This window comes from Myodes glareolus, chromosome 14, assembly GCF_982192425.1.
Source record: "Myodes glareolus chromosome 14, mMyoGla1.1, whole genome shotgun sequence".
NCBI lineage: Eukaryota > Metazoa > Chordata > Mammalia > Rodentia > Cricetidae > Myodes > Myodes glareolus.
In genome coordinates this window covers 50,415,743-50,440,030 of record NC_142039.1, presented here as the reverse complement: position 1 = coordinate 50,440,030, position 24,288 = coordinate 50,415,743, and the positions used below count along the sequence as shown (strand labels likewise).

Sequence of the window (24,288 nt, the reverse complement as noted above, 5' to 3'; positions counted from 1 at the left end):
CACAGCTTCCTAGGCCTGGATATAGGGGGGAGGACCTTGGACTTCCCACAGGGCAGGGTTCCCTGCCCTCTCTCAAGCAGGGAGGGGGAAGGAAAAGGGGGAGTGGGGCAGCGGGAGGGGATTGGGAGGAGGGGAGGAAGTGTAAATTTTTGAATGGAGAAATAAAAAAATGAATAAATAAAAATAATAGATAAAAATAAAGCCTATCTTAGCTCTGAAAAATGCCCATAGTTAGGGAATGATGTTTTCCTTCAGAAAGAATTTATGTTCTTTAGTTCCTGTAACAAAGATTGGTCTTCACTTGAGATCACTTCCTTTAGATTTCTTCTGACTTTGTTGATATGGGTGCCGTAGGTTCAATCCAAGATTCTATGGTATAGGATAAGTTTTTTTTTTTCTTCTCATCCAGAACTAAGGCAGATATTATAGCCTGTCTGCTTTTCAAGGCAGAGTTTTCTACCTTTTCACAAGGCTAGGCCCTTTGTAAATGGTCTCTTTTGTTTTTCACGTATATGTATTTATGTGTGCATATGTTTTCCTTTTGTTGAGATAAGATCTCCCTAATATAATCCAGGCTAGTTGGAATTTACTTGGGACAAGAGGCTGGCTTGGGATGAACAGTGACCCTCCTGTGTCTGTAGCTATGCTGGAATTACAGGGGTGTTATCAACCCCCTATATAAGGATTGATTAGCTGCTCACATCACACACGCCTGTGGTACAGTTTGGCTCCATTTGTCCAGTTTTGTTGGTGTAAGCATGAGACCATGGCAGCCTGAGGTGCCACGCATGCCTATCATTCTCCTATAAGTGACTAGTTTTACTGTTGGGGTGCAAGCTTGGTTATTTCCTCACTTTCTCATATTAGTAATGCATTGAGATGTTTGTTCATAATGGTTTATCTGATAGAAGTTTTGCTTCTGTAGGAGAGCATTTTGCAATAACTTGTCTGCTGAAGAGTCTTAGTAGGGTTTCACCTCAGCCAGACATCCAGTGTGGTGGTTTATGATCTGATTTGTGACACACAATCTTAAGCTTACTAGGGTTCACCCTTAGTAAGATTTTATCAACCAAATGGCCTGATGCATTGCATTTTAGCATATAAGTTCCACTTTAAAGAAAAAGAAATGGCTAGGGGGAGCTAACAAAAATTAGACATAGTGGTGGACACAACCTCCTAGGTCAGCACTAGGACTTTGGGTTCCCAGACAGGATTTCAAGTTGTTTCTGAGGCTCAAGAGAGAAGAGTTTCTATTGCCTTTTATCTACTGTGACGAAAATACCTAAGAAAGAAACTTAAAGGTAGAAAGTTTATTTTAGCTCAGATTCAGCCCATTGAGAGCAATTCAGATCACCTCAGGAATAAAAGGGAATTCATGAAGAGGTCAGTGCAAGATATAGTCCTCATGGACATGCTTGTGTCCTGCTTCTTCTGGCTGGGCCCTACCTCCTATCTTTCAGTACCTCCCAATAATGCAGTCTTATAAATCCATGAAGGAATTAATATTTTGCTTAGGTGACAGCCTCCTGATCCAGTTGTTATTGGAAATTCTGTCAGACATACCAGAGATCTACTCCACTAATCTCATAAACATTTTTAATCCAATCCAGTTAACTATCACAGTTACTTATGCCAGGACTGGGGACACACAGCTTTTTGCTTGTTAGGTGGTGTAATAATGGAAGGCTAGACCTCTTTACATCACAGATGGGAAAAATGATACCACGAAAGACTGGCTGGTGTGTGAAGGTCACCTAGTCATACTGTATGATGCCTACCCCTACCAGTTTGCCATAGTGACAGATACTTAATCCTTTTTTCTTCACCCTTTGCTTATTAGTTGCTGTTATACACTGAATCCATCTGGGGAGGAAAAGATTTTGATAAATTACATGGCTTTAAATTTTTGCTAGTTTTTATATAATCATATTTGTTAAATACTCAGATTTGCTTCCATTGTAATTGATATAAATCTAATGCAAACCATTTGAGCCCCAAAAGCAGTCCATTGTCTCACATAACTGGAAGGCTGATGATTCTTAGAGACAAGCATAGGTCCATGTTTCAGTGGATGCCACCAGAAGTTATCTCTCATAGCTTGGGCAATCTTTTCAGCATGGCTTTAGTTGCAGGCTGACACTTTCTATGTATGGTTTTTGACTTACAGTGTCACAACTCCAGGTCCAACAGCAACAAAAGACTTTCTTTCTCAGTAGGTCTGATCAGTCCCTGAATTTAATTTCCTTGCTGACTTTGGTTATTTCTGGACCACAGAACACAGATTGTTCAGGTCTGTCTGATGCCACAAATAGGTACAAGGGGGAACCACCACTGTGAAAACAACATAGCTCAGCATAAAAACAAAATATTCAAAAGGAAATCAGTGTTGTCACCAGAAAGACCAGAGAGATATGTGAGATGAGCTAAGATGAGTGTCTACAGTACCATATACCAGCTCAGTGGAGGGCCATGTCTAGGTTCAAATCCTACATGCACCTTATAGTTGTGACCTTGGAGCAAGAGTATTAATCTACCTCTGCTTCAATGTCTTTGCCTGTAAAGTGAAACAACTGTACGTGTTCACAAGGGTATTATAAAGATTCACTGAGTTTCCATATAACTAAAAAGTGTTAGCAGCTCCTGGCATGTCCAACATCCACTGTATATACATATATATGCTATATACTTTTCCTCACCATTATAACTAGTATTGCTAACAAATAAACAACAAAACCCAAACAGCAGTTACTTTCCAAAATAATTTTACTTTCTCTGTACTTCCTTAGAATCCTTATCTGTATTGGAATGCCTGGTCAGAAAACCAGCCATAGAAGAGCCCTTGGTTTTCTTGTCAGACAGCTATTAGTGGTGCTGAGCCAATTACTACTGTCCCAGCAAGGGGGCTCAGTACTAGTGTAATCCAAGAGGAGTAACACTTTAAGGGAAGGCTGTTGGCTGGGTACATTCATCAGCGAGAGGGCCTCATGAAACAATACATGTTTCTCCAAGATTCCATACTACCTCCATCACCGAATTGCTCACAAACTACCTTATTTCTGATCCCTGCATTTTGCCACTTTTTGCTGGGTGGGGGCTGGGGAGCTTATTTTCTCTACCTTGAGACTTGTACCAGCATCTCTGTCCCTTGGACACTGGAGGTGCCATGATTTCCTCCAAAACTCCCCCAACTTTCTTACACTGAGCAGTGCTTCCTTTGTTACCCACTACTCAGAGTTGCTCAAGGAACAGAACTCTGTTGTCCTCTTTTTTAATGGTTGCTACCTTTTAAGCTACAGCTATCCTAGTCAGAAACTGCAGCTCAGCCACTACCAGCCGCAAGAGCCTCAGCCTGAGGAAATTCTGTTTCCTCAGGCACAGACTCTTCCAGAGCTACTAAGAGAACTTATTTAAATCTCTATCCCCCTGAGGAACTCAGGATTCAAAGGTTGAGGTAGAATCCTGCTTCCCAGAGAGGCTGACTAGCAAGCAACTCACCTAGCTCACCTCCTCGCCTCTTCCAAGAAGTCCTCATGATTTTTCTCTCCCCTCCTTATAAACCCCTTTCCACCTGGCTCCTCCCTACAGCTAGTTGCTGACTCAGCCTCCAGACTGCAGGTGAATTTTCTTTAATCAAACACATCTTTGCATCATTAAACAAATATTCCAGAGCATAAGACAAAATAGCATACCTTAAAATAATATTCTTAAAAACAAAAACAACTCCACAGAGCCAAGGATTTTGCAAACACACAAAAGCCCTCTCCTCCTAAGGGAATAGTGCTTAATAAATAATACAACATGGCTGTGACCATTTCTTTTTCTTTGTAGAGCAGTAATTCCCACTGCTCTGATGAGGAAGGATATAAGTGCAGGTGACATAGCTGATTATATGTGAGATCTCAACTCTGGAAGTACTAGTGATTCTTCTTGGGAGGCAGACTTGATAATGAATGTCCTTAGATAAGTGAGGCCAAGCTGAGGATATCAACTCCAAAGTTGAAGTGATCTCTTAAACCTGAGAGGGCAGCAAAGTTCCCTCTACTCAGAATTCCTGTTCTCTCATCCAGTACTGGAAATGGGAGCTGTGGGACCAGGGCAGATTTCCTACTTCACAGTACTTAGGGATCCAGCCATTCACAAGGGCCCCAGAATGAGGCTCTAAAGATGAGTGTTGCTGTCTCTCCACCTTTCAGGCTCACTGTGGCTACAGTTTGCTAAGCGAACTGGGGAGTCCAAATTGCCAAACCCATTCCTGAGTCATGAGAGAGACAGGGATGCATATATAGGGCATTTCTCCTGGGACTGCCCATATTTCCCTGGTCTCCTGAACCCGAATTTCCTTATTGAAAGCTAGGGCCTGTTTCTGCAATCATGGGAGAAGAGATATCAGAGCAATAACCACTGAAAAAGTGCTATTGGTCAGAAGCCTGGAATTTTAACTTCTGCATGCTGGAGGAATGTGGTGGCCTCACTTGGGGGTCACAAGTCATTGCAGTCAAACCTTTGAATGGAAGCTGGAAATCCCTATCCAACCATGAGGCTAAGATGATGGGAGGATTCAATGACTGTTACTGGAGCCATACAGTATTTTCACTGCATCTTAACTTTATATAAAGCAGAATTTCTAGAGGAGGAATTCTTTGGATAGCCCAGCATATGCAGAATGGATACCTAAGAAGCTACCACTGCAATGGCACTTGAAGAACCTGAAAAGATTCTTGAAGGGCACACAGAAGATGGAGAGATTTTGAAGAAGATACTTAAGATACTAAAATGCTCTAAGAAAGTGTTGAATTTTTAGCTGGCCTGAGCAGATCTTGTCTGCTAGACCTGGGATATGAGGACCTGAAAGAATGGGGTAGACAACCTTACTTCTGTTTCAGTGCACTTTTATACAGGAATGAAACAAACAAACAAAAAACAATTATTCAAGAACTCATGTTTGAGTTCAGAAAAGCATGGAAATAAACATTAGTAAGCACATATTAAATATTAACAGAGCAGCCCTTCCCCAGAATTTTCTCAGGACAGATCAATTTAAATACAATTGCCTGGATGTTCTATAGCTTATAACTGGGAAGGTATAGGCAAGGCATAAGCCAATATCCAGCCAGATTCAAGGGACACTGACCAGAATGGGTTCTATATTTGTGTTTTTCTAACCAATAACAATTTCAACTAGAAATTGAATATAAATGTTTGTCACTGGAGGCATGAAATCACATCTGAGAACAATCCAGGGAACAAGACGCACCTGAGGTAAAAGGTTCTCTGCCTTGTTTTGTGAAGCCTCTCTCACAGTACCCCAAGGCAGTGTTTACTATGCATCCTTCTTTTTGACCATGTTCTAACAGAAGGAGGATCAAAAAGATCCAAGACAGGCTTGAAAAACATCTAGACAAAACTTGAGAGGTATCCTAGTTAACTTTAACTGTTAGCCTGTCACAGTGCAAGTCATCTGAGAAAGAGCCTCAGCTGGGGAATTGCCGAGATCAGATTGGCCTGTGGCATGTATATAGGGGCTTGTCTTGATTGACGGTTAATGGAGGCCCCAGCCTACACTGTTGGCAGTACCATCCCATGGGAAAGCTTGCTGTTACTGGACATGGTGCCACTCACCTTTAATCACAGCACTCAGGAGACACAGGCAGGTGGATCTGTAAATTTGAGGTCAAACCAGTCTACACAGAGAGTTCTTCCAGGTCAGCCTAGTGAGACCCTGTCTCAAAAAACGAACAATCAAAAAACAAACAAACAAAAAATAATAAAGCTCACTGACTATAAATCTGTGAGTAAGCTACTAACAAGTATCCTCCTCCATGATTCCTGTTATACCTCTTGCCTATGCAGTGAATTCCTTGGTCAGAGGTAAGGATGTGTGGAACACGTAGCAGGCCTGCCTTCTTCGAGTTCCTGCTTTGACTTGCTTCAAAAATTGGCCGTGTCCTGGAGCTGTTGTTTTTGTTTGTTTATTTTGTAAAGATTTTTAAAATTATATGTGTATCTTTTTTGCAGGTTTGCACACATGAGGGTATGTGCTGGGGAAGCCTAAAAGAGGGTATCGCATCTCCTAGAGTTACAGGTAGTTGTGAGTTACCTAGTGTGGGTGCTGAAAACCAAACTGAATCCTCTAGAAGGATAGCAAATATTGAGCCATCAGACTAGCCCTGTATCCTGGGGTTGTAAGCTAAAATAAAGCTTTCTTTCAGAGTATTTTATTATAGCCAGAAAGGGAACTACAACAGAAGGAGAATCTGAAGACTGCCCTGGAAAGCAACGTGGGGATGATAAAAAGTACATAAAGGCTGGTGAGATGGCTCAGTAGGTGAAAGTGCCTGCTAACCAGAGTTCAGTCTCTGAACATAATGTAAGGAGAGGACAGATTCACGAAAGTTGTCCTCTCAGCTCCATGCACTCCCTCCCTCCAAAAATATTTTCTAAAAATTAGGCGGTGCTGGAGAGGTGACTCAGTGGTTAAGAGTATGTACTTGTCTTCCAGAGGATCTGGGTATGGTTGCCAGCATCCACATGGCTATTCACAAATGTCAGAGGGATCCAGTACCCTCTTCTGGCCTCTGTAGAACCAGGCACAAATGTGGTTCACAGATATAGATACAAGAAAACCATTCATATACATAAATGAACAGTTAAGTACTGGATATGCATAAGTTCAAAACAGACAAAATCCCTACCCTGAGAAGAGGAGGTGGACAAAGTCACACCCCTAACCAAGAAGCTATTTGTAATTGATGCCTGCTGGGAAAGGGAATAAATCAGTGGAGTGATACTGGGTCTATCAACTACAGTCCAGGGCAGACCCCATACCCAGGAGTAGTTGACCAACATAAACAGACTCCAGTTTTTATTTTGTTGGACTTTTTGTTATGTTTTTATTTTGATATTTGTGTCTTACTAGATTTTGTTTGTTTTTCATTTTCCCTCATTTTGTTTCTGAGAGTGAGTGAGAATATGAAGTTGTGTGGGAAGGGAGATGGGGAGGAGTTAGGGAAAGGAAAGAATATGATCAATATATATTGTGTGAAAAAATTAAATAAAATACTAGAAAAAAAGTGGTTCTGAAAACAAATGAGAAAAAATGACTCTGAAAGACCTGAATTTGAAAGCCAAGGTTCTGAGTAAGTATTTGATGAAAAAGACTTAGAAAACAAACAAACAAACAAAAGATATAGTTGGAAAAGATATCTGATGACAACAAAAAAAGATGAAAATACAGATGAAAAGGGGTCTGGAGATGGCATGATGGCCCAGCCAAGACTGGTGACCTGGATGGCACTAGTTTTTTGAAACCCCAAAGCCTGCCCTGGTGACACACTGCATCAAACAAGACCATGCCTTCTAATCTTTTTCAAACAGTTTCACCCACTGGAGACCAAGTATTCAAACATGAGCCTATGGGGCCATCTCATTCAAATCACTATAACATATATACACACACACACTGTGGCATGTGTGTGAGTGCACACAGTAAATGTTTTTTAAATAAATAAGGGTCTGACTCTGCTGCTGAAGAGGATAGTGGTGGAAAGGGATATAAAGAAGCTGCAGATAGAAGTCATTTGAAGATGACAATTCTAACAGGAAACTTAGTGAAGAGTCTGATGAAGGAGATGTTAGTGGTGTTGAGAATGCTAAGGAAGAAAGGCCCTGAGTGCTAACAACAGCCTTGTCTTCAGCAGTGATGACAGTGAGGGGTAGGAAATGTCTTCATATATTTATGCCTACTTTTCAGGGTCACTATTAACTGTTATTCATATAACACTCTGTGAACAGTGGTAGAATACTTCGATGTACTAAATGATAAAAAAAACCCTCACTGTATATACTTAATAATAAAAAGTTAAACTGCTACTCAATTAAAACATCATAATAACTCCCAAGGCAGGGCTGGAGAGATGGCTCAGTGGTTAAGAGCACTGGCTGCTCTTCCAGAGGTCCTGAGTTCAATTCCCAGCAACCACACGGTGGCTCTCAGCCATTTATAATGAGATCTGGTGCCCTCTTCTGGCTTGCAGGCACACATGGAAGGAATGTTGTATATGTAATAAATAAATAAAATATTTTTTAAAAAATAACCCCAAGGCAAAAAAACAGAGGTAAATAAAAATTTAGCAAAAAAATTTAAAAATTTAGCACTAAAACATTAGATACAAATGGGTTCATCTTTCTTATGTGTGTGTGTCGGGGGGAAACAGTCAAGTTAAACAAAATGAAACAAACAAATCTATCTTCATGTTTAGAAAACTATATATGAAGGTTGAGAATAATGAGAGATTTTAGGGAAATATTAAAGAAATGAAGAGTGAGTGAATAATTAATGACCAGGCAGAATGAATATAATGCATCAAGCTGATTATTGAAATGTCTGATCTAATTGCATGTGACTGAGGACACTCATTGGTGGGCACTGTTAACTACTCTGGATACAGCACCACCCCTCTTTGCTCATGCTTTAGGTCTCTCACTGTGCTGCTTGTTAGCTGTACTCAGAGCACAGAATGTTACTCTTGGAAGTACCAAGGTGGTGTGCAGTGGATAGGTTCTTCCTTCCAGATGCTCTTCAGCCGCTGGGCCCATGATTCCACTATCACTTTTCTTTCTTCTTCTGATGAAAAGTCAATACCAAAACTGATCTGTGGGGCAAGGACTTTGAATCCACAGAAGTGCAGTATACCATGCTGAAGATAGAAAGGAAAGAACTGATCATAACCATAGTCTTATATACACTCAGTCAAATTACTAAACAGAGGAAATGAGGTGAAGAAGCCTTCAAAAATCATGAAACAGATGCTACAAAGTAACTGAAAACAACTCATTTCTGGATAGCTGCAGGATAGAGTGTTTTATAAGCAGAAGATCTGGCAGCTGGAATTTAAGACAGATCTTAACTAGTGAGTCCATCACTAAACATTACAGTTTTGATGAATTTGTCAAATTCTGCTACTTTGAATGCTATGTACCGAGAGGTTATTTTAGCTATGATGTACTGCTGTAGAAAGTTGTTGACCCTACTTGTTAATTGAAACAAATTTTAAGCAGTATTTCTTGTATACTATTTATGTACAACAATAATAAACAAGTAGTAAACATTTTTATGTAAGGATCTATCTAGGCCATTAGGAAATGAATTACAAGTAATTCTTTCTGGAGGTGTAGATTAAGTGGACTTTAAAAATATTTTATATTGTTTACCTTTACGTCTACTACATGTTGTTATAAACTGGGATAAAGTACATGCTTTTAGTCAATGACATGTATGAGAATGGCTAGCCTTCAGAGAAGGATGCTCACAGCTTGTATTTGTCCTTAATGGAGCAGCACTAATCCACTAATCGTAATCATCTTTCAAAAAGAGCCTAGCTTCTCCCTGGAAATGTCACACTTTGTGTTCTGCATTATGCTCTTCAAAACTTACACCCTTATCCAAGCATTAGTTAGAGGTGGAGTTAGAGGACAAAAACCTACATACATGTTTTTACATTGCTTTCTCCCAGATAACATGATTTCATTTATTGGAAATCAGCTCTTTCAAATCCACTATTGGAGGCTGGAGAAATAGCCCAACAGTTGAGAGCACTTGCTGCTCTTGTTGGTAACCAGAGTTTGGTTACCAGACCCACATGTTAGTTCACAACTCTCTGTAACTCCAGTCCCAGAGGTTCAAATACTCCCTTCTGCTCTCAGTGGGAACTGCACACATGTGATGTACACACATGCATGCAGGCAAAACACCATAAAACATAAAATAAATTTTTATAAAAATAATATATGGAGTTGGTAAGATGTTTCAGTGGCTAAGGGTACAGGCTGCCAAGTCTGTGATGACCTAAGTTTGATCCTCAGGACCCACATGGTAGAAGAAGAGAACCAACTCCTGAAAGTTGTCCTCTGATCTCCATGGGGATACTGTAGCATGGACATGCTCTCCTCTGCTACAACAAATAGTGTAATTTAAAAAATAAATTAAAATTTAAAACATCAATTATGATCAGTAGAAGAACTCAACAAATGGACTAGGTGGAAGCGGGGTGGGGAGAGACCAGTAGCCATCACAAATACAAAAGGAACTTTTAGGTGACTGAATTTAAAAGGATAACAGTGGGCTAGGGAGACAGTACAGATCGTTAAACCCTTGCTGTGCAAGGATAAGGCCCTGAGTTCTGAACCCTAGCAATCATAAAAAAAGCTGGGTGTGGCAGAATGGATCTGAAACCCCAGAATATGTAGGGAGAGGGGCAAAGACAGGCAGATCCCAGGGCTCACTGACCATCCAGGCTAGCCAAATCAGCAAGCACCAGGAACAGTGAGAAATGCGATCTCAAAAAATAAGGTGGGAAGTGATCAAGGAAGATACTTGAAATTGATCTGTAGCATTCACATATGCATGGGCAAGTGCATTCTCACATACATATACACATCTGTAACTCATATGAGAGCAAACAACAAAGACAAGGAGTGAACTTAACTATATCCTTATAAAAGAAACTTACTGTTTTGCAAACATATAATAGGATAATTCACTAACAGAGAGAGCTGACAAATCAGTTAAAAATGCCAACATCTCAATAGAAACAGGGAGTAAGAATCTGAACCTAGAAAGAAAAGGGACAATTCCTTATTTTTATTTATTATTTTGAGACAAGGACTCTTATATCTCAGGTGAGCCTCAAACTTGTGTAGCTGAGGATGACCCTGAACTTCTGATCCTCCTGCCTCCACCTCCCAAATGGTGATTATGGGTATGCACTACCACAACTAGCTTATAGGGAGCTGGAGCTCAAACTCAAGGCTTTGTGTACACTCAGCACTTGTTCTACCACAGACTCATACCTGCATCTTGTGTCCATAATGTCTACATGCGCCAAAGCAATCACTCCAGCTACTAGGTACAAGCCTTCCTCACACCTAGACAGGTATCTCTCCTCACCATATGGAAGAGCACATTCATTTAGCTTCCCAGGTCTCCTAGGAGTCTTTGTGCTGATGTCTGCCTCTTGATCTCTTTCCCTCACTGGTGAGTTCCATGCATATGGATATCCTAGCCTGCTGGAACTCACTCTGCCATTGCCCTTCTCCTCAGAAGATGGCTGTTCTTTAATCACTCTTCTGTCTAGGATGTCAGAGGCCCAAGTGAAGCCATTCATATTTCAGGGTCTACAGTACCTCTAACCAAGGCTAATGGTGTTGCTAGCTTCATAGAGCATTGTAAGTCTGGGGAGGGCTCTCCAGGCCTTGGTGTTGCTCATCATTTATACCGACATACCTGGTGCTACCTCAGGGCTATTACAATCCTCATAAAGCATACAACAGGATGACCAGGTTTGGCTTTACTTTGGGTCAAGCATTATCAAAATTGTCTGTCTTCTTAGCCAGCCTTTAAACTGCTACTGATTTAAAAAAAATAAAATAAGAATAAAATGTTATTATTTTCTCTATCTAGTTGGGAGTCAAATGGAGTGTCAAGCTTACATGGTGTATGTGTGTGTGTAAGGTGCAGTGGGGAGGGGGAGAGTTCAGCGTGTCAGGAAAGCAGAGAAGGCCCACAAGGCCTGTTTACCTGGAGTGGCCATAGGAAGTATCGGAAATCTCCACTGTCACCGGTTTTTGTGTACATCTCAGCTGTACCTCCAGTGGTTAAGGAAAGGAGGGCTAATTTACCCTGCAGGCAGGGAAGAAAGTAAATGCATCATGTAGCTGCCAGAAGAGAAAACAGTGCTCTGTGATGTTATACAGAGGTTTATGGTGGTCAGAAGGGAGCCTAAAGTCAGGTTCATTCCAGGTAGACAAATATAATTCCCCCATGTCCCAAAGACCCATCTAAGGGTGAAAGCTAATGCCCTAACAGGGATGGGGACAGAGCAGGCAGCAAAGGGATAAGTGAATATCAAACTTCTAACACGTAAGACTTCTGGAGGAAACTAGGTTTCAGAGACCCCATGAGAACTGAGATACTGACCACAGGGCTGATGGGAAGGTGAGTGAAGCTCACACAGGATGATCATGCAATGAAGGCCAGTATCTTGGTTACTTGAGTAATTTTCCTCATAAACACTTAAGTTTTGAAGTTTTTAGAATTTAAAGCCATTTGCTTAGTAGGAAGTTCTCTCAGTAAGACATTTGCAGATACTATGCATGGTACCTAGCAGGTTTCCCACCCCCTCTCCTAAAATACAGGAGGTGTGTGAGTATCCCCCGAATCAGTGTGGGCATGTGGATCCCAAAAGTGTAAACTAGTATAAGACCAGCCAAGGCTGGGGCTGAAAACAGTACCGTCCGTGCCATTCCCTATTTCACTCTTGTGCAGTATCCAGCCCCATACTTCTTTTGCCTGTGTGCAGATTAGAGCAGATGCAAATCCCTCACTATCAAAAAGCTCTGTGAGTTTAAAAAAGGGTGTACTTATCATCCATGAAGTGTGCTGTGCATACATTAAGTGCTTAATGAATATTTACTTAGCTTATACAAATACGCAAACTAGAAATATAAGTTGGTAAATGCCCTCACCTTCCTCCCACTGGAAGGATTCATACTGATCCTTATCCCCAGAGAACATACCTTGAGAAAACCGGAGTCATAAAAGCCTGGAATGTCGAAGGCAAACCCTTGGCACAGCACCCTGTCCATCCAGCCTTTTAGGATTGCTGGAACACTGAACCAGTATAGTGGGAACTGGGGACGGAACAACAAGCAGAAACTGCTCTGTCTCAGGATTCATACTTTAGTCCCACTGACCTCTCCTCCCAGGACATCCAGCAGGCAAAGGTGGGGCACAACATGGGCACAGTGGGATAAAGGGTAGAGCTGACTATGGTTCAGTTGCTATTCTGGTGACTGTCTCCTAATGACAGTTCCTTATGCTAGCCACAGAGTAGGCAGTGAGGAAGTTTTATGCCAACTTGACACAAGCTAAAGTCATCTGAGAGGAGGGAGCCTAATTAAGAAAATGCTTCTATATGATCAATCATGCTGCAGGTAAGCCTGTGGGGGCATTCTCTTGATTAGTAATTGATGTAGGGGTCTCAGTTCATTGTAGGTGATGCCACCATGGGCTGGTGATCCTGGGTTCTGTAACAAAGACTGAGCAAGCCAGGAAGCAATACTCCATTGCCTCTGCATCATCATCTGCCTCCAGGTTCTCATCCTGTTTGAGTTCCTATCTTGGCTTCCTTCTGTGGTGGACTATGAATATGGAAGTGTAAGCCAAATAAACCCTTTCCTCCCCAACTTGGCTTTTGGTCATGGTGTTTCATCACAGCAATAGTAACCCTAACTAAGATAGGCAAGTAAAAACAGACTTTTGGTCAGTGAAGTCCTTGCATGATGGAAATCTGGAGAAAGCAAAGCACTCCAGAAGTGCTGCCATGGCTATTCTTGCTCAGAGGACTCAAGTGAGCAGAGCCCTTATATACTTAGCCCCTCTTCCTGTTGAGTTTGACTTGGATTTCCATCAGTGCAACAATTCTTTAGAATCACACACTTACCTGACTGCCTCGATTATGGATATATGTTAACTGTACCCTGTCCAGTGCTGGTAGGAATGGCCAGATTGAGTTAGTGCTTCTGGAAGTCAGTCTATAGGGCTAGTTCCTTCTGTAGTGGATATATATATACCAATCTGTGGTGTGTGTGTGTGTGTGCTCATTAGTATGTATGTAGTAACTAATTAGAGGATGGAAACAAGGTTGTGCTGTTAATGGTAAGGAATTTAATGTAAGAGTTGGCCTAAACTGCCTTGATAAACAGTTGTGCAGAGCAATCTGGTTCCCTGCTAGCTGGCATGTCTGGGACAGGGGCTTGGGAGGATGAAAGCAGAAAGACTGCCATGATTCTGACGCTTCTGGGACCAATGGGTCAGTGAGTACATTCTTGATTGATACTGACTTAGTGTTGTGAGTAACACTGACTGTAAGAATCTCTTTACCAAAGTAGGAAAGTATTCTAATTAGACTTGTAACAGGAAAGGTATTTCAAATAACTGCATACATAGTTAAAAAACACTAGTTCCAAATGTAATGTTCAAGTGTTTGTTCATAGGATGAATCTACTCATTAATACGAGGAAAAAACAAACCTGAAATATCACTAGATCAGCTTCTTTCACCTTTCTCTGCTCCTCAAGTATGTCACTGGGCAGAGCTGTCTTCTTGTAGGCTTCATAGATTTCTATCCCATATCTGAAGATTTCAGGATTAGAGAGGGCACCTAGGAAAGAAGAGGTCAATTTCTCAGTCCTAGGTGAGTGTTCTCAGCTTGTCCCAGCCTTCCAAAAGCTCTGTATGGTCTGGCCTCCTAAAAGCCTTGGGGATTTGCTGTGACCTGATCAGGTTTGAGACCAGGCTAAGGATAGAGAAGGCTGGGAGAAGTACTTCCCATCTACCAGGAGCTGTGCTCTGCATGGGTCACTTATCCTGTCTTCCTAACAACCATGAGATCACTGTAATTCCTGATTTAGTAGAGAGGAAGCCAAGACTTGTGAAAGGCTAGGTACTTAGTGCCATATGAGGCCCAAGTAGCAGAAGCGGCCTGCAGGTAGTGTGGCCTAAGACTCAGATGTGACCCCAACTGTATAGGATCAAGACTAGAGGGTGCAAACTCAAGACCTCTGAGATGCAAGAATCTCAATGGAAAGTGGATCAGTCCTTCAATATTTTCGTAACTGAAAAAAGCTGAGAATTTCTTTGCATTCTATTTTACCCTTAGGCTGTAACTACTATAGGGAAGAGGCAAGGATGTACTGGAGAAGTTATCAGATGGGGTGTGGCCACCACATTACGTGCAGCCCAAATCCACCTAGGTTCTTTGCACTTACAGTGTCCTTCAGTATCCAAGGGAACTGGTTCTGACATGTCCTGCACACAATAAAATTGGTGGATGGATTTAAATGGTATAGTATTTGCTGACACTTTTAATCTTATCATCTGTATTTTTGGCATGAGGTATGTATTATTTTATTAGCTTAAAAATATTACGATTCCGTATCCTACTTTCTATTTTCTTAGTCACTGTGCTGCTGTTTATTAAGAGAAAATAGTACTAGCTTTGCACATGCTTATTAAGTATTTGATTATTTTGATACATCCCCAGCTTGAACTATGTATTTAAAAAGGGTGTGGTGGAGAGATGGCTCAGTGGTTGAGTGCACTTGGTACTCTTGAAGAGGATCAGGATTTGGTTTCCAGTGCCCAGGTCATAACCTCCTGTAACTCCAATTCCAGGAGTTCTGATGCCCTCTTCCAGCCTCCTCGGGCACCTGTATGCATGTGATGTACATATAGGTAAGCACATAAATAAAAAAGAGAAAGATCATGATGAATATTACAGGCTGTATCTGAGGTGTACTCTACACAACTCCAAGTGCATAGACAGTGAGCACCTTCAAATTAGGGGTAGTAAATACTGGAAAAATGAGGTGAAATTATTATTTGCAGAGAGTTGTTCACATGTGTGAAGAGCCCCACAGAATAGAAAGTTAGAGCTGACTGTGGTAGTGTACACCCTTGATCCCAGCACTTGAGAGACAGAAGCAGGTGGATCTCTGAGTTCAAGGTCAATCTAGTTTACAGAACAAAGTTCCAGTACAGCCAAGGCTGTTACACAGTGAATTCCTATCTCCAAACAAACAAACAACAAAAAATGAGAGTAAAATAAAGAAAAGGTTAGGGTTGGCTGAGTATATACCTATCAAAATCCATATGATAAAATATCTCAATAAACCTCAGGAATAAAAGGGGAGGGAAGGGAGAGAGGGAGAGAATGCAGAGCAAATAAAAGGTCACATCATTCTTGGAGACCAAGAGACAACATCACAAAAGGTGAATTATTCCTAAGTTCACCTATATACTTAATGGAACTTTAGCAAAAATATCACCAGATTTTTTTTTTTAAATCTGGAATGCTGACTTAAAAGATTTTTATGGAAAACTAAAGTAAAAACAATTACAAAAAATAGGAAGTGATATTGACCTAGTTTGATCAGAATATTAAATTATATATAGATAGATATAGATACATATTATTCTTTATGCTGACTCTCAGGAAACATTTTCAAGATTTCACCTCAATGATGTTAGTTTCTTAATTACTGTTAATTTCTCAGCTCTAGCTGAGCAGCATAAATTGTTCCAGTGTGGTGATTTGAAAGAGATTGGGTCACCATAGGCTCATATATATGGGTGCTTAGTAATCAGTTGGTAGACTGGGAAAGATTAAGAGATGTGGCCTTGTTGGAGAAAATGTGTCACTGGGAGTGAATTTTGAGGTTTCAGAAGCTCACAACAGATCTAGTATTTCACTTCCTGCCCACAGATCAGAATGTAGCTCTGAGCTACTTCTCTAGCACCCCATCATGCTCCCTGACATGGTGATAATGGACTAACCCTCTGAAACTGTAGGCAAGGCCAGAATTAAATGCTTTTTTTTTTTGTAAGGGTTCTCTTTGGTGTCTCTTCACAGCAACAGAGCAGTGACTAAGATATCCTGAAAATAAAAGTTTTACTTCAATGGTACTGGTCTCTTGTTAATCATGGCTGACTCTTCAACCCCCGGTGGCCAAAACTATGGAATCTTAATTCAAAATGGTAAATACATAATGGCCCCAATATTCTAAGTAACTCTCAAACTTCCCTCTGGAACTTCCCAACCCAGGTCTCTATTGTTTGCATTTCTTTCAACACCTTTTTCTTCCAGGCTTCAACAGAAGAGCTCACCAAGCTTTGAACATTCAGTGGCTTTTCTCACCCAAAGTTCCAAAGTCCTTCCACAATCCTCTCTAAAACAACATGGTTAGGTCTGTCACAGCAGTGTCCCACTACTGGTACCAAATTCTATCTTAGGTTTACTACTGCTGTGATGAAATACCAGGACCAAATCAACTTTGGAAGGAAAGGGTTTATTTGCCTTATACTTCCATATCACTGTTCATCATTGGAGGAAATCAGGACAGGAATTCAAACAGGGCAGAAACCTAGAGTCAGGAGCCGATGCAGAGGCCATGGATGGGCACTGATAACTAGCTTCCTCCTTATAGCTTGCTCGGCTTGCTTTCTTATAGAACATACACAGGACCAGCAGCACAGGAGTGGACCAACTCACACATGCTGCCCCCCACCCTAGTCACTAATTAAGACAATGCCCTACTGGCTTGCCTACAGCCTGATCTTATGGAAATGTTCAAATGATAAGAAGCTGTTTCCCCAGAAATAGTTTCATGTGCTCAATTTCCCAGGCACTTACAAGCTACTACAGCAATGATCCAAATGGATCTAGCCACTGTCCTAGAACTGCAAGCCCAGAACAATCTCTCCGCAAGCTGGTTAAGTGTTCTGTGAGAGATAAGGAAGCAGACTAATGCTACCCTCATACTTGCGTACATAGCACAGATATCTCTGAAAATACAGAAAATGGGGCTGGAGAGGTAACACATACTGGTTTTGTATATTTGACCCATATCTAGGTCCTATCACCAATGTCCAGAGGCTCACAGCTGCCTGTAACTCTAGCTCCAGGGTATCCAATGCTCACTTCTGGCCTCTGCAGACAACCACATCCATATGCACCTACGCTCACATAGACACGCACATAATAAAAATAGATTAATCTTTCTTTTAAAAGAAACCCGTGGGGCAAAAAACAAACAAACAACAAAAAAGAAACCTCACTACCTTGGGAACAGAAGAATTGGGTGCTAGGGGACAGGGATGACAGAGTCTGGTATCAGGACTCTTTGACCTGAGACTTGAGGTCATGGGGCAACAGTTAGATATTGTTAACTCTTTTTGTTCAAGACAGGGTTTCTCTGTAGCTTTGGAGCCTGTCCTGGAACTAGCTCCAGTAGACCAGGCTGGCCTCAAACTCACAGAGATCCTCCTGCCTCTGCCTCCTGAGTGCTGGGATTAAAGGCATGCACCACCACCACCTGGCCAAAACACAGAAAATTTTAAGACAGATGATTTACCCCATGTACTCACCAGTGATATCATTTCTTGTGGCCCTCGGCTCAAAGTTCATGGCATATAAGTCAGACACAGTGACTGTGCATCCTTGCTTGCTCAGTTCTTCAACAGCCACATTCTTCAGGGACCCATTGAGGGACATGGGTTCTTGGTGTGCATAGATGATGAGCACTTTCTTACCTGTATCAAGGGAAGAAATGTTTTCTTTGAAGAGCACATCTTTCTGTTAAAACTTGGTGATGGCTAGGGCAAAAGTGATGTATAGGAACATAACTGCATTGAGTCAAAAGAATCAGCAATTTTTTTTAATGGCTGATAAAATAATGAACATTTTAGTTCTATTACAAATTCTAAGAGCCAGCCATGAAGGCATTGTTTCTGTCATGAATAAGCTTGAGGATCTGAATTTGGATTCTAGTACTCAGCCAAAAATCCCAAAGTGTCAGCTTATGTCCATGTATACTGGGAGCTCGGTGGCTAACCAGTCTAGGTCAGTCAGTGTGCTGCAGATTCCTTACAGACCCTGTACTTAAAATATAAGGTCGGGGGGACTGGAAAGATGGAATAGTGGCTGCACTTCCAGAGGTCCTGGGTTCCACTCACAATCACTTGTACTGTAGTTGCAGGAATCCAATGCCCTCTTCTGACATCTGTGGGTACCAGACATGCACGCAGTACATAGACACATAGACATACATAGACACTCATATACATAATAAAATAACTTTAAAAAATCAGATGGAGAGTGAGTGAGGAAGATATCCAGTATCAACCTTTGGCCTTCTCATGGGCCCACACATACACATGCACCTGCATATGTACATACACACACATACAGTAAAACTCTTGGAATGTGAGTACACCTATGTGCACATGTGTATAGAGGCCAGAGGTCTGTGTCAGGTGTCCTTTTCAGTGGCTTTCTACCTTACCTTTCGAGACAGTCCCTCTTTGAACTATTTGGCTAGACTGGCAGGACAGAGCTCCAGGGACGCCTCTTTCTGTGTGCTGGGGTTACAGATGAGTGATCCTCTGCCTGGCTTTTGTGTGGGTGCTAGAAATCTGAACTCGGGTCTCGTGTGTGTTTGGCGGGCACTTTACTGACAATCTCTCTGCCACTAAGACGTTAAAACTCTTGATTTGGACTTTCTGGTCTAGGGCCCTGGACAGAAAACACATGTTAGCTTGAAGCAAACAGTTTCAGGGCATTCATCTGAGTGTAAAGGTTGAATTCCATGGGTTGGATTAACTATTAAGTTTTATTTCACTTTCCAATGCTCCAGTGTTATAAAGGAACTGTACTTGGAGGGCTTGCCAAGAGAATGAATATAAATGAAAATACCTACATCAGTGTTTCTCAATTAGGGCCAAGTGTTAAATGAAAATACCTACATCAGTGTTTCTCAATTAGGGGTAAGGTTACCAGTCACAGGCACAGCTGTCAAAGATGAGATTTCTAATTGTCATCACTGGCAGATGGAGTGCTTCTAGCATCTAAGGGGTACAGCCCAGAGACAGTGCTAAAAATGCTATAAGATGGCACCCTCACAACAGATCTGGTCTCAAATATCAGTAGTACCAGGAGTGAAAAATCCAAAGATAGGTACGAGGGACAAAATGACAAAATAAAGCTTAGCAGAGTGCTTTTCTGGCATGCATAAATAAATAAATATTGTAAAAGCAAAGGGAAAACCAAAATCTGCACTATAACATGTAAAATGAGGTAACTCTACATGTTTAAAGTGAAACAGTTACAATGTTACATATTACTGAGTAAAAAAAGTGAGTTGTAAAATTATATGTGTCCCTGCTATGTGCATATATGTAATAAGCAGACACAGAACCACTGGAGGTGTGACTCAGTGGTAGAACATGTGCTTCTGGGGCATGTGCTGCTGGGTCTGGTCCCCAGTACTGCAAAAGGAGGGGAAAGGTAAAGATGGAATCAAAGCTTGGTCTAAAAATCCCATTTCCTCAGTTCCCCCTTTTTTGGGAACTTTTTGTCCCAAGCATGGTTTTTGACAAAGGCAGGATAGGCATATGCCCCACTTTTTCAGGAGGAGGCTGAAATGGGCAAAGTAAAAAATACGAAAGAAAATAATTACACACAATGATCCATGTCATAAACCAGAAGGGTTTATATATGCATCTATGTTGCTTAGAATTTTTAATGACAAATAATACAATTTCTGGCTAAAAATCTAACACCCCATAACAGGTCATTACCTGCCATGTTGGAAGAGATGGGTTCTTTGATTTGATACAGCAGACTGGAGCTTCAGGTACTGTCACTCTTCTTGGTGATTGTAAGACTCTGGAAGAGAAAATCCCAGGGGAGGAATGGAAGATAGAACTGAGGTTAGGATACCAACTGTAGGCCTCACAGTGACTGTTTCACAAACACATCGAAACAACAGCTTCTCAGAGGGAGAGTCAACCTCTGGAGAAGTGGGCTTCCTGGTATAAACCACATACAATGCCAAGCCAGTGCTTTTTTTTTCTTTTTCTTTTCTTTTTCTTTTGTCTTTTTTGTGTTTTCTGGAAGGACTTGAACTTTCCATGTAGGCAGCTATAGAAGAACTCCTGGGAAAGGAACCACAGATAAAAATTTGAATGGTGTTTCCTCAGCTAGCCTTCCTGCATACCAAGATTTCCTTCTTAGCATGAAAAAACCTGGAGCAAGAGAGAAGTCCAGGTAGGCCGGGCAGGTAGGCAGACAGGCAGTCAGGGCAAGGCAGGGCAGGGCAGGGCAGGGCAGGGCAGGGCAGGGCAGGGCAGGGCAAGACAAGGCAGGCAGGGCAGGGCAGGGCAGGGCAGGGCAGGGCAGGGCAGGGCAGGGCCAGGGGCAGGGGCAGGGGCAGGGGCAGGGGCAGGGGCAGGGGCAGGGGCAGGGAAGGGCAGGGAAGGGCAGGGAAGGGCAGGGAAGGGCAGGGGAAGGGCAGGGGAAGGGAAGGGAAGGCAGGGCAGGCAATCAAGTAAGGACCTGGTGGGAACTGATTTGGAAAGTTCCAGAAACAGGAAGAAAGGTTATTTAGTTGGGCTGCGATCTGAAATGAGTGGTCGGGAATGCAGTCAGGGAGATCGATGGGGAATGACCAAGTAAATAGGGCAGAGTCAAGATTTTATCCTAGGAGTATCAGCAGACCTCAGGCAGCGGTTTCCAGAGCTACTGCAGATGAACAAAGTACATCCTGAGATTTCCCAAGTTTGGGACCAGAGCCTCTTTAGTTGGGGCTTTCACTGCAGCGCCTTAGGCACACTAGACTCTCTTAGGCCTCTCCTGGCTTCACCAGCCTAGCTGTCCTGCTCAGCCCAGTTTACACATTTACAGGAAATGGAGGGCGGGAGTGAGCATCCGAGTTGAATTTCCTCTTACTCAACTCTCCTACTCTCCTAACAGAAGAAACGGGAAGGAACACAGCTGTCTCCTGACACAGGCTCTCCACCCTCAGGTTCAGAGGTGCTTTAAGAGCTCTCCTTAGGTGGGAACTGCACATTTCCCAGGTGTTTAGTTTTGTTTCTGCTGTTGTTTTGTTTTTGGTGGGATGCTGTGGTTGTTAACCAACAAGCCACATGAAATGAGCTCTGATACTTAGAGATAAATGTAATTTTGTCTTAACACCCAGCAGCTATTTTGATATTTTCACAGTATCATTTACTATGCCTCTTTCTTTTACACAGACAGGCTCTATGGTGGCCATTCTAGGAGCTAACATGTCATCCTGTAGTGATATCATTGCGTGCCTGTCTTCTGTGCTCACTTAGGTTATGGCCTCCCAAAATACCCCCCCATCCCTAGCTATACGTCATGCTACTAGAAGTTTCTATGATTCACACAAATTCAGTTTTCTGTATTTCTCTGACTGAGATTTCCAGAGATTAGAGGTTACCGAAACTGATAATTTCACATTAATAGTTACAGAAACTGATTATTTCTTTTGAGCCAGAGTCCTTAAAGGCAGTGTGAACAGCAGCTGCTTGAAGGCACCAGGAAAGAGAAGGCACCATATACAAACTTAGCTCTGGGCTCAACTTTGACTTTTATCCTTTGGTAGTAAATATGCAGAGACCCACAGCTGCTCTCTATCCAGAAGTGGGCTGACAGAATGCAACCGTTTGTCTTAAGCAGGACCTGGGCCTGATGTGGTAAGTCTACTGCTATTCAAAGGTGCGAAGTGCGAGGAACCTCAGGGACACAAGGTCTAATTCTCAAGCTAAAAAATAGAAGGGGTCTCGTCGGTCCAGCATTCCCCAAGGTCCCAAGGTTGCTTGCTGGAAAGACGTGCGCGCCCCGGGAAAGCAGTGAACAGACACTCTCACCTCGGTCTTCAGTGGGGAGCACTGCGCACACTGCAGACACCACCAGATTCCAGGGCAGGAATGCCTAAAGCCAGCATCTGCGGCTGCGCACTGGGATTCAGGGCCCGCTTCCCCCACTGGGCTCCACCCCTCGCCCCGCCCTCACAGTGTCCTCTGGCGGGCTCACTGGGCTTCGGTCTTCCCTCCCTTCACCTCCCCAGCCTCTCTCCCTCCCTCCCCTCCGTGCTAGGTTCCAGTGGTTGTGGGCAGGACCAGTTTAGCTCTTTGCTGAAGACTGTCAGGAAGACTGTACTGGAAGAAGGGTAGAAGCGCCCTCCTGCTTCATACTTTATCACGCACACAGCCTTTGAATATATACGGGTAAAACAGAACAAAACTCCCACAGTGTGCTACTAGGCAATCAAAAAAGGAATGAGTTGTGAATATACCCAGCTCCAGTCCGCAGGGAATTTCCCAGATTAGGGGCAACTCATTCCCCGAAAATTAATGTGTTTCCTGATTCTGTTTCTCAGAAGAGCAATTTAACAGGAATGGTGAATCAGAGTGGTGGTTGGAAGATTTTGGAGGGGAAATGGCTGTGACTATAAAAAGAACTTTTGTGTTGAGGGGCGAACTCCATGATAAGACACTTGCCAGATGTCACCACTGAGGGAGACTGTGAAAAGGATATATAGGTCCAAATAAACTTATTAAACTAAGTGTTACAGGGCCAAGGACCTCCCTTAGGAAAGTCTTGCTGGCACAGCTGCAGAAGGGAGCTGTTGGGCGCTTTAGGTGAATTATCTGTTTTCAGGCTGCTGTGGTCTGCGCTACTGGCAGCCCATCTGTCATTTTGACTTCCCCAGGACCCCTTCCCAAGTTCTTTAAGTCCTCATGTCCTGCAGTAGCCCTCTTCAGATCAGACACTGCACATGACGGTGCTCACCTGTTATCCCAGGTGTACTAGCAGCCCGAAACAGGAGGATTACAAGTTCAAGACCAGCCAGTACTAAGGAGACCTTGTCTCCAAAAGCAAGCAAACAAACAAACAAAAACAAAAATAACAACATAGAAAAAGGTTTTCTCCTGTTTTGGGTTTGGGGTTTTGTTTGTTAGGTGTGTGTGTGTTGGTGTTGGCCTTCTGGCTTCCTATTCACAGTGACATCTTACCGATTCAGGGAGTGATAGTGTGGCTGATCTCTTTGTTACCAATTTTCTTGTTTCTAGAGATGGGTAATGGCATTTTTACTTCACTCCCCAGCAAAGCCAGGGCTGCCCATGAACCCTGACCTGGGCATAGTCTTCACCTGTAATAGACTTGCAGGTGTAGGGTGCCTTAGAACCTGTGGACGCATGCATGACTGGAGTATACAGCATCCATGAGAACAGGCTAGGTGAGCTGCTCTCCACTGGGGACCGGAAGCTGAATGTTTATCATGGTGTAAGCTGAGCTGAGCAGTAGGGCAGTTCACTAGGAGCACAATTTTAAATGGAATTAACAGCTTTCTGCTGATCTGGTACAAATAAGATTGACATTGTATGCTGAGTTCCAGGTGCAGATCATGTTCTCAAAATGAGATAAAATAGCACTGATAACAAGCATTGCTTCAAGGGGCTTCCAGTTTATTGCTTGTATCACTTTAATGTTGAAGAAATGTACAAAAAGAATTAGATATAGCAGGCAAGGAGGCAGGAAATCCTGTCAGAACCTGCTTCTCTGCCGCCTCCTCATATTTTATTTCCGAATAAAGCTGAACACTGTGCAGCCACATTAGAGTGACTTTTAAAGGTCCCTTTTTAAAGGTGACCACAGTAGTCAGGTTGCCTCTGACAGAAGTTGTTGTTTGGGCTTTATTTAATAGTTCTTTCTCTTCTGCTAAAAGTTTTTCTTTTCCTTTGAGAAACAGACACTTCCTAGTAACAATCATGTGTGTGTGCGCGTGTGTTTTATGTGTCAAATTAAGTGACTTTTGTTACATTTGCAATCTTTTTACTATTACCAATTTCCAAAACCTTTGCAG

The 24,288-nt window shown here is 42.4% G+C and overlaps 2 protein-coding genes across 2 annotated transcripts in view; one reads left to right on the top strand and one right to left on the bottom strand.

The window, feature by feature from the left end:
• The window catches only part of LOC125397756 (serpin B6), a 77,157-nt gene that overhangs the window by 13,065 nt on the left and 39,804 nt on the right, over window positions 1-24,288 (top strand). The window lies entirely within an intron of this gene.
• Nqo2 (N-ribosyldihydronicotinamide:quinone dehydrogenase 2) lies at window positions 8,354-22,414 on the bottom strand. The gene is made up of 7 exons (XM_048430244.3): window positions 22,289-22,414; window positions 20,195-20,282; window positions 17,984-18,148; window positions 14,089-14,219; window positions 12,574-12,687; window positions 11,576-11,677; window positions 8,354-8,696 (listed from the first exon to the last, which is right to left on the bottom strand). The coding sequence occupies exons 2-7, from the start codon at window positions 20,199-20,201 to the stop codon at window positions 8,520-8,522; spliced, it is 696 nt and encodes a 231-aa protein (XP_048286201.2). The 5' UTR covers window positions 20,202-20,282; window positions 22,289-22,414; the 3' UTR covers window positions 8,354-8,519.

Excerpts from the sequence above, each read along its gene's own strand:
- Nqo2 (XM_048430244.3), bottom strand. Across the intron at positions 12,688-14,088 it reads CTGATCTAGTGATATTTCAG|TTCCCACTATACTGGTTCAG; the intron begins GTTTGTTTTTTC and ends TTCCGTCCCCAG. Across the intron at positions 8,697-11,575 it reads ACTTCCTATGGCCACTCCAG|CATGGTATACTGCACTTCTG; the intron begins GTAAACAGGCCT and ends TTCTATCTTCAG.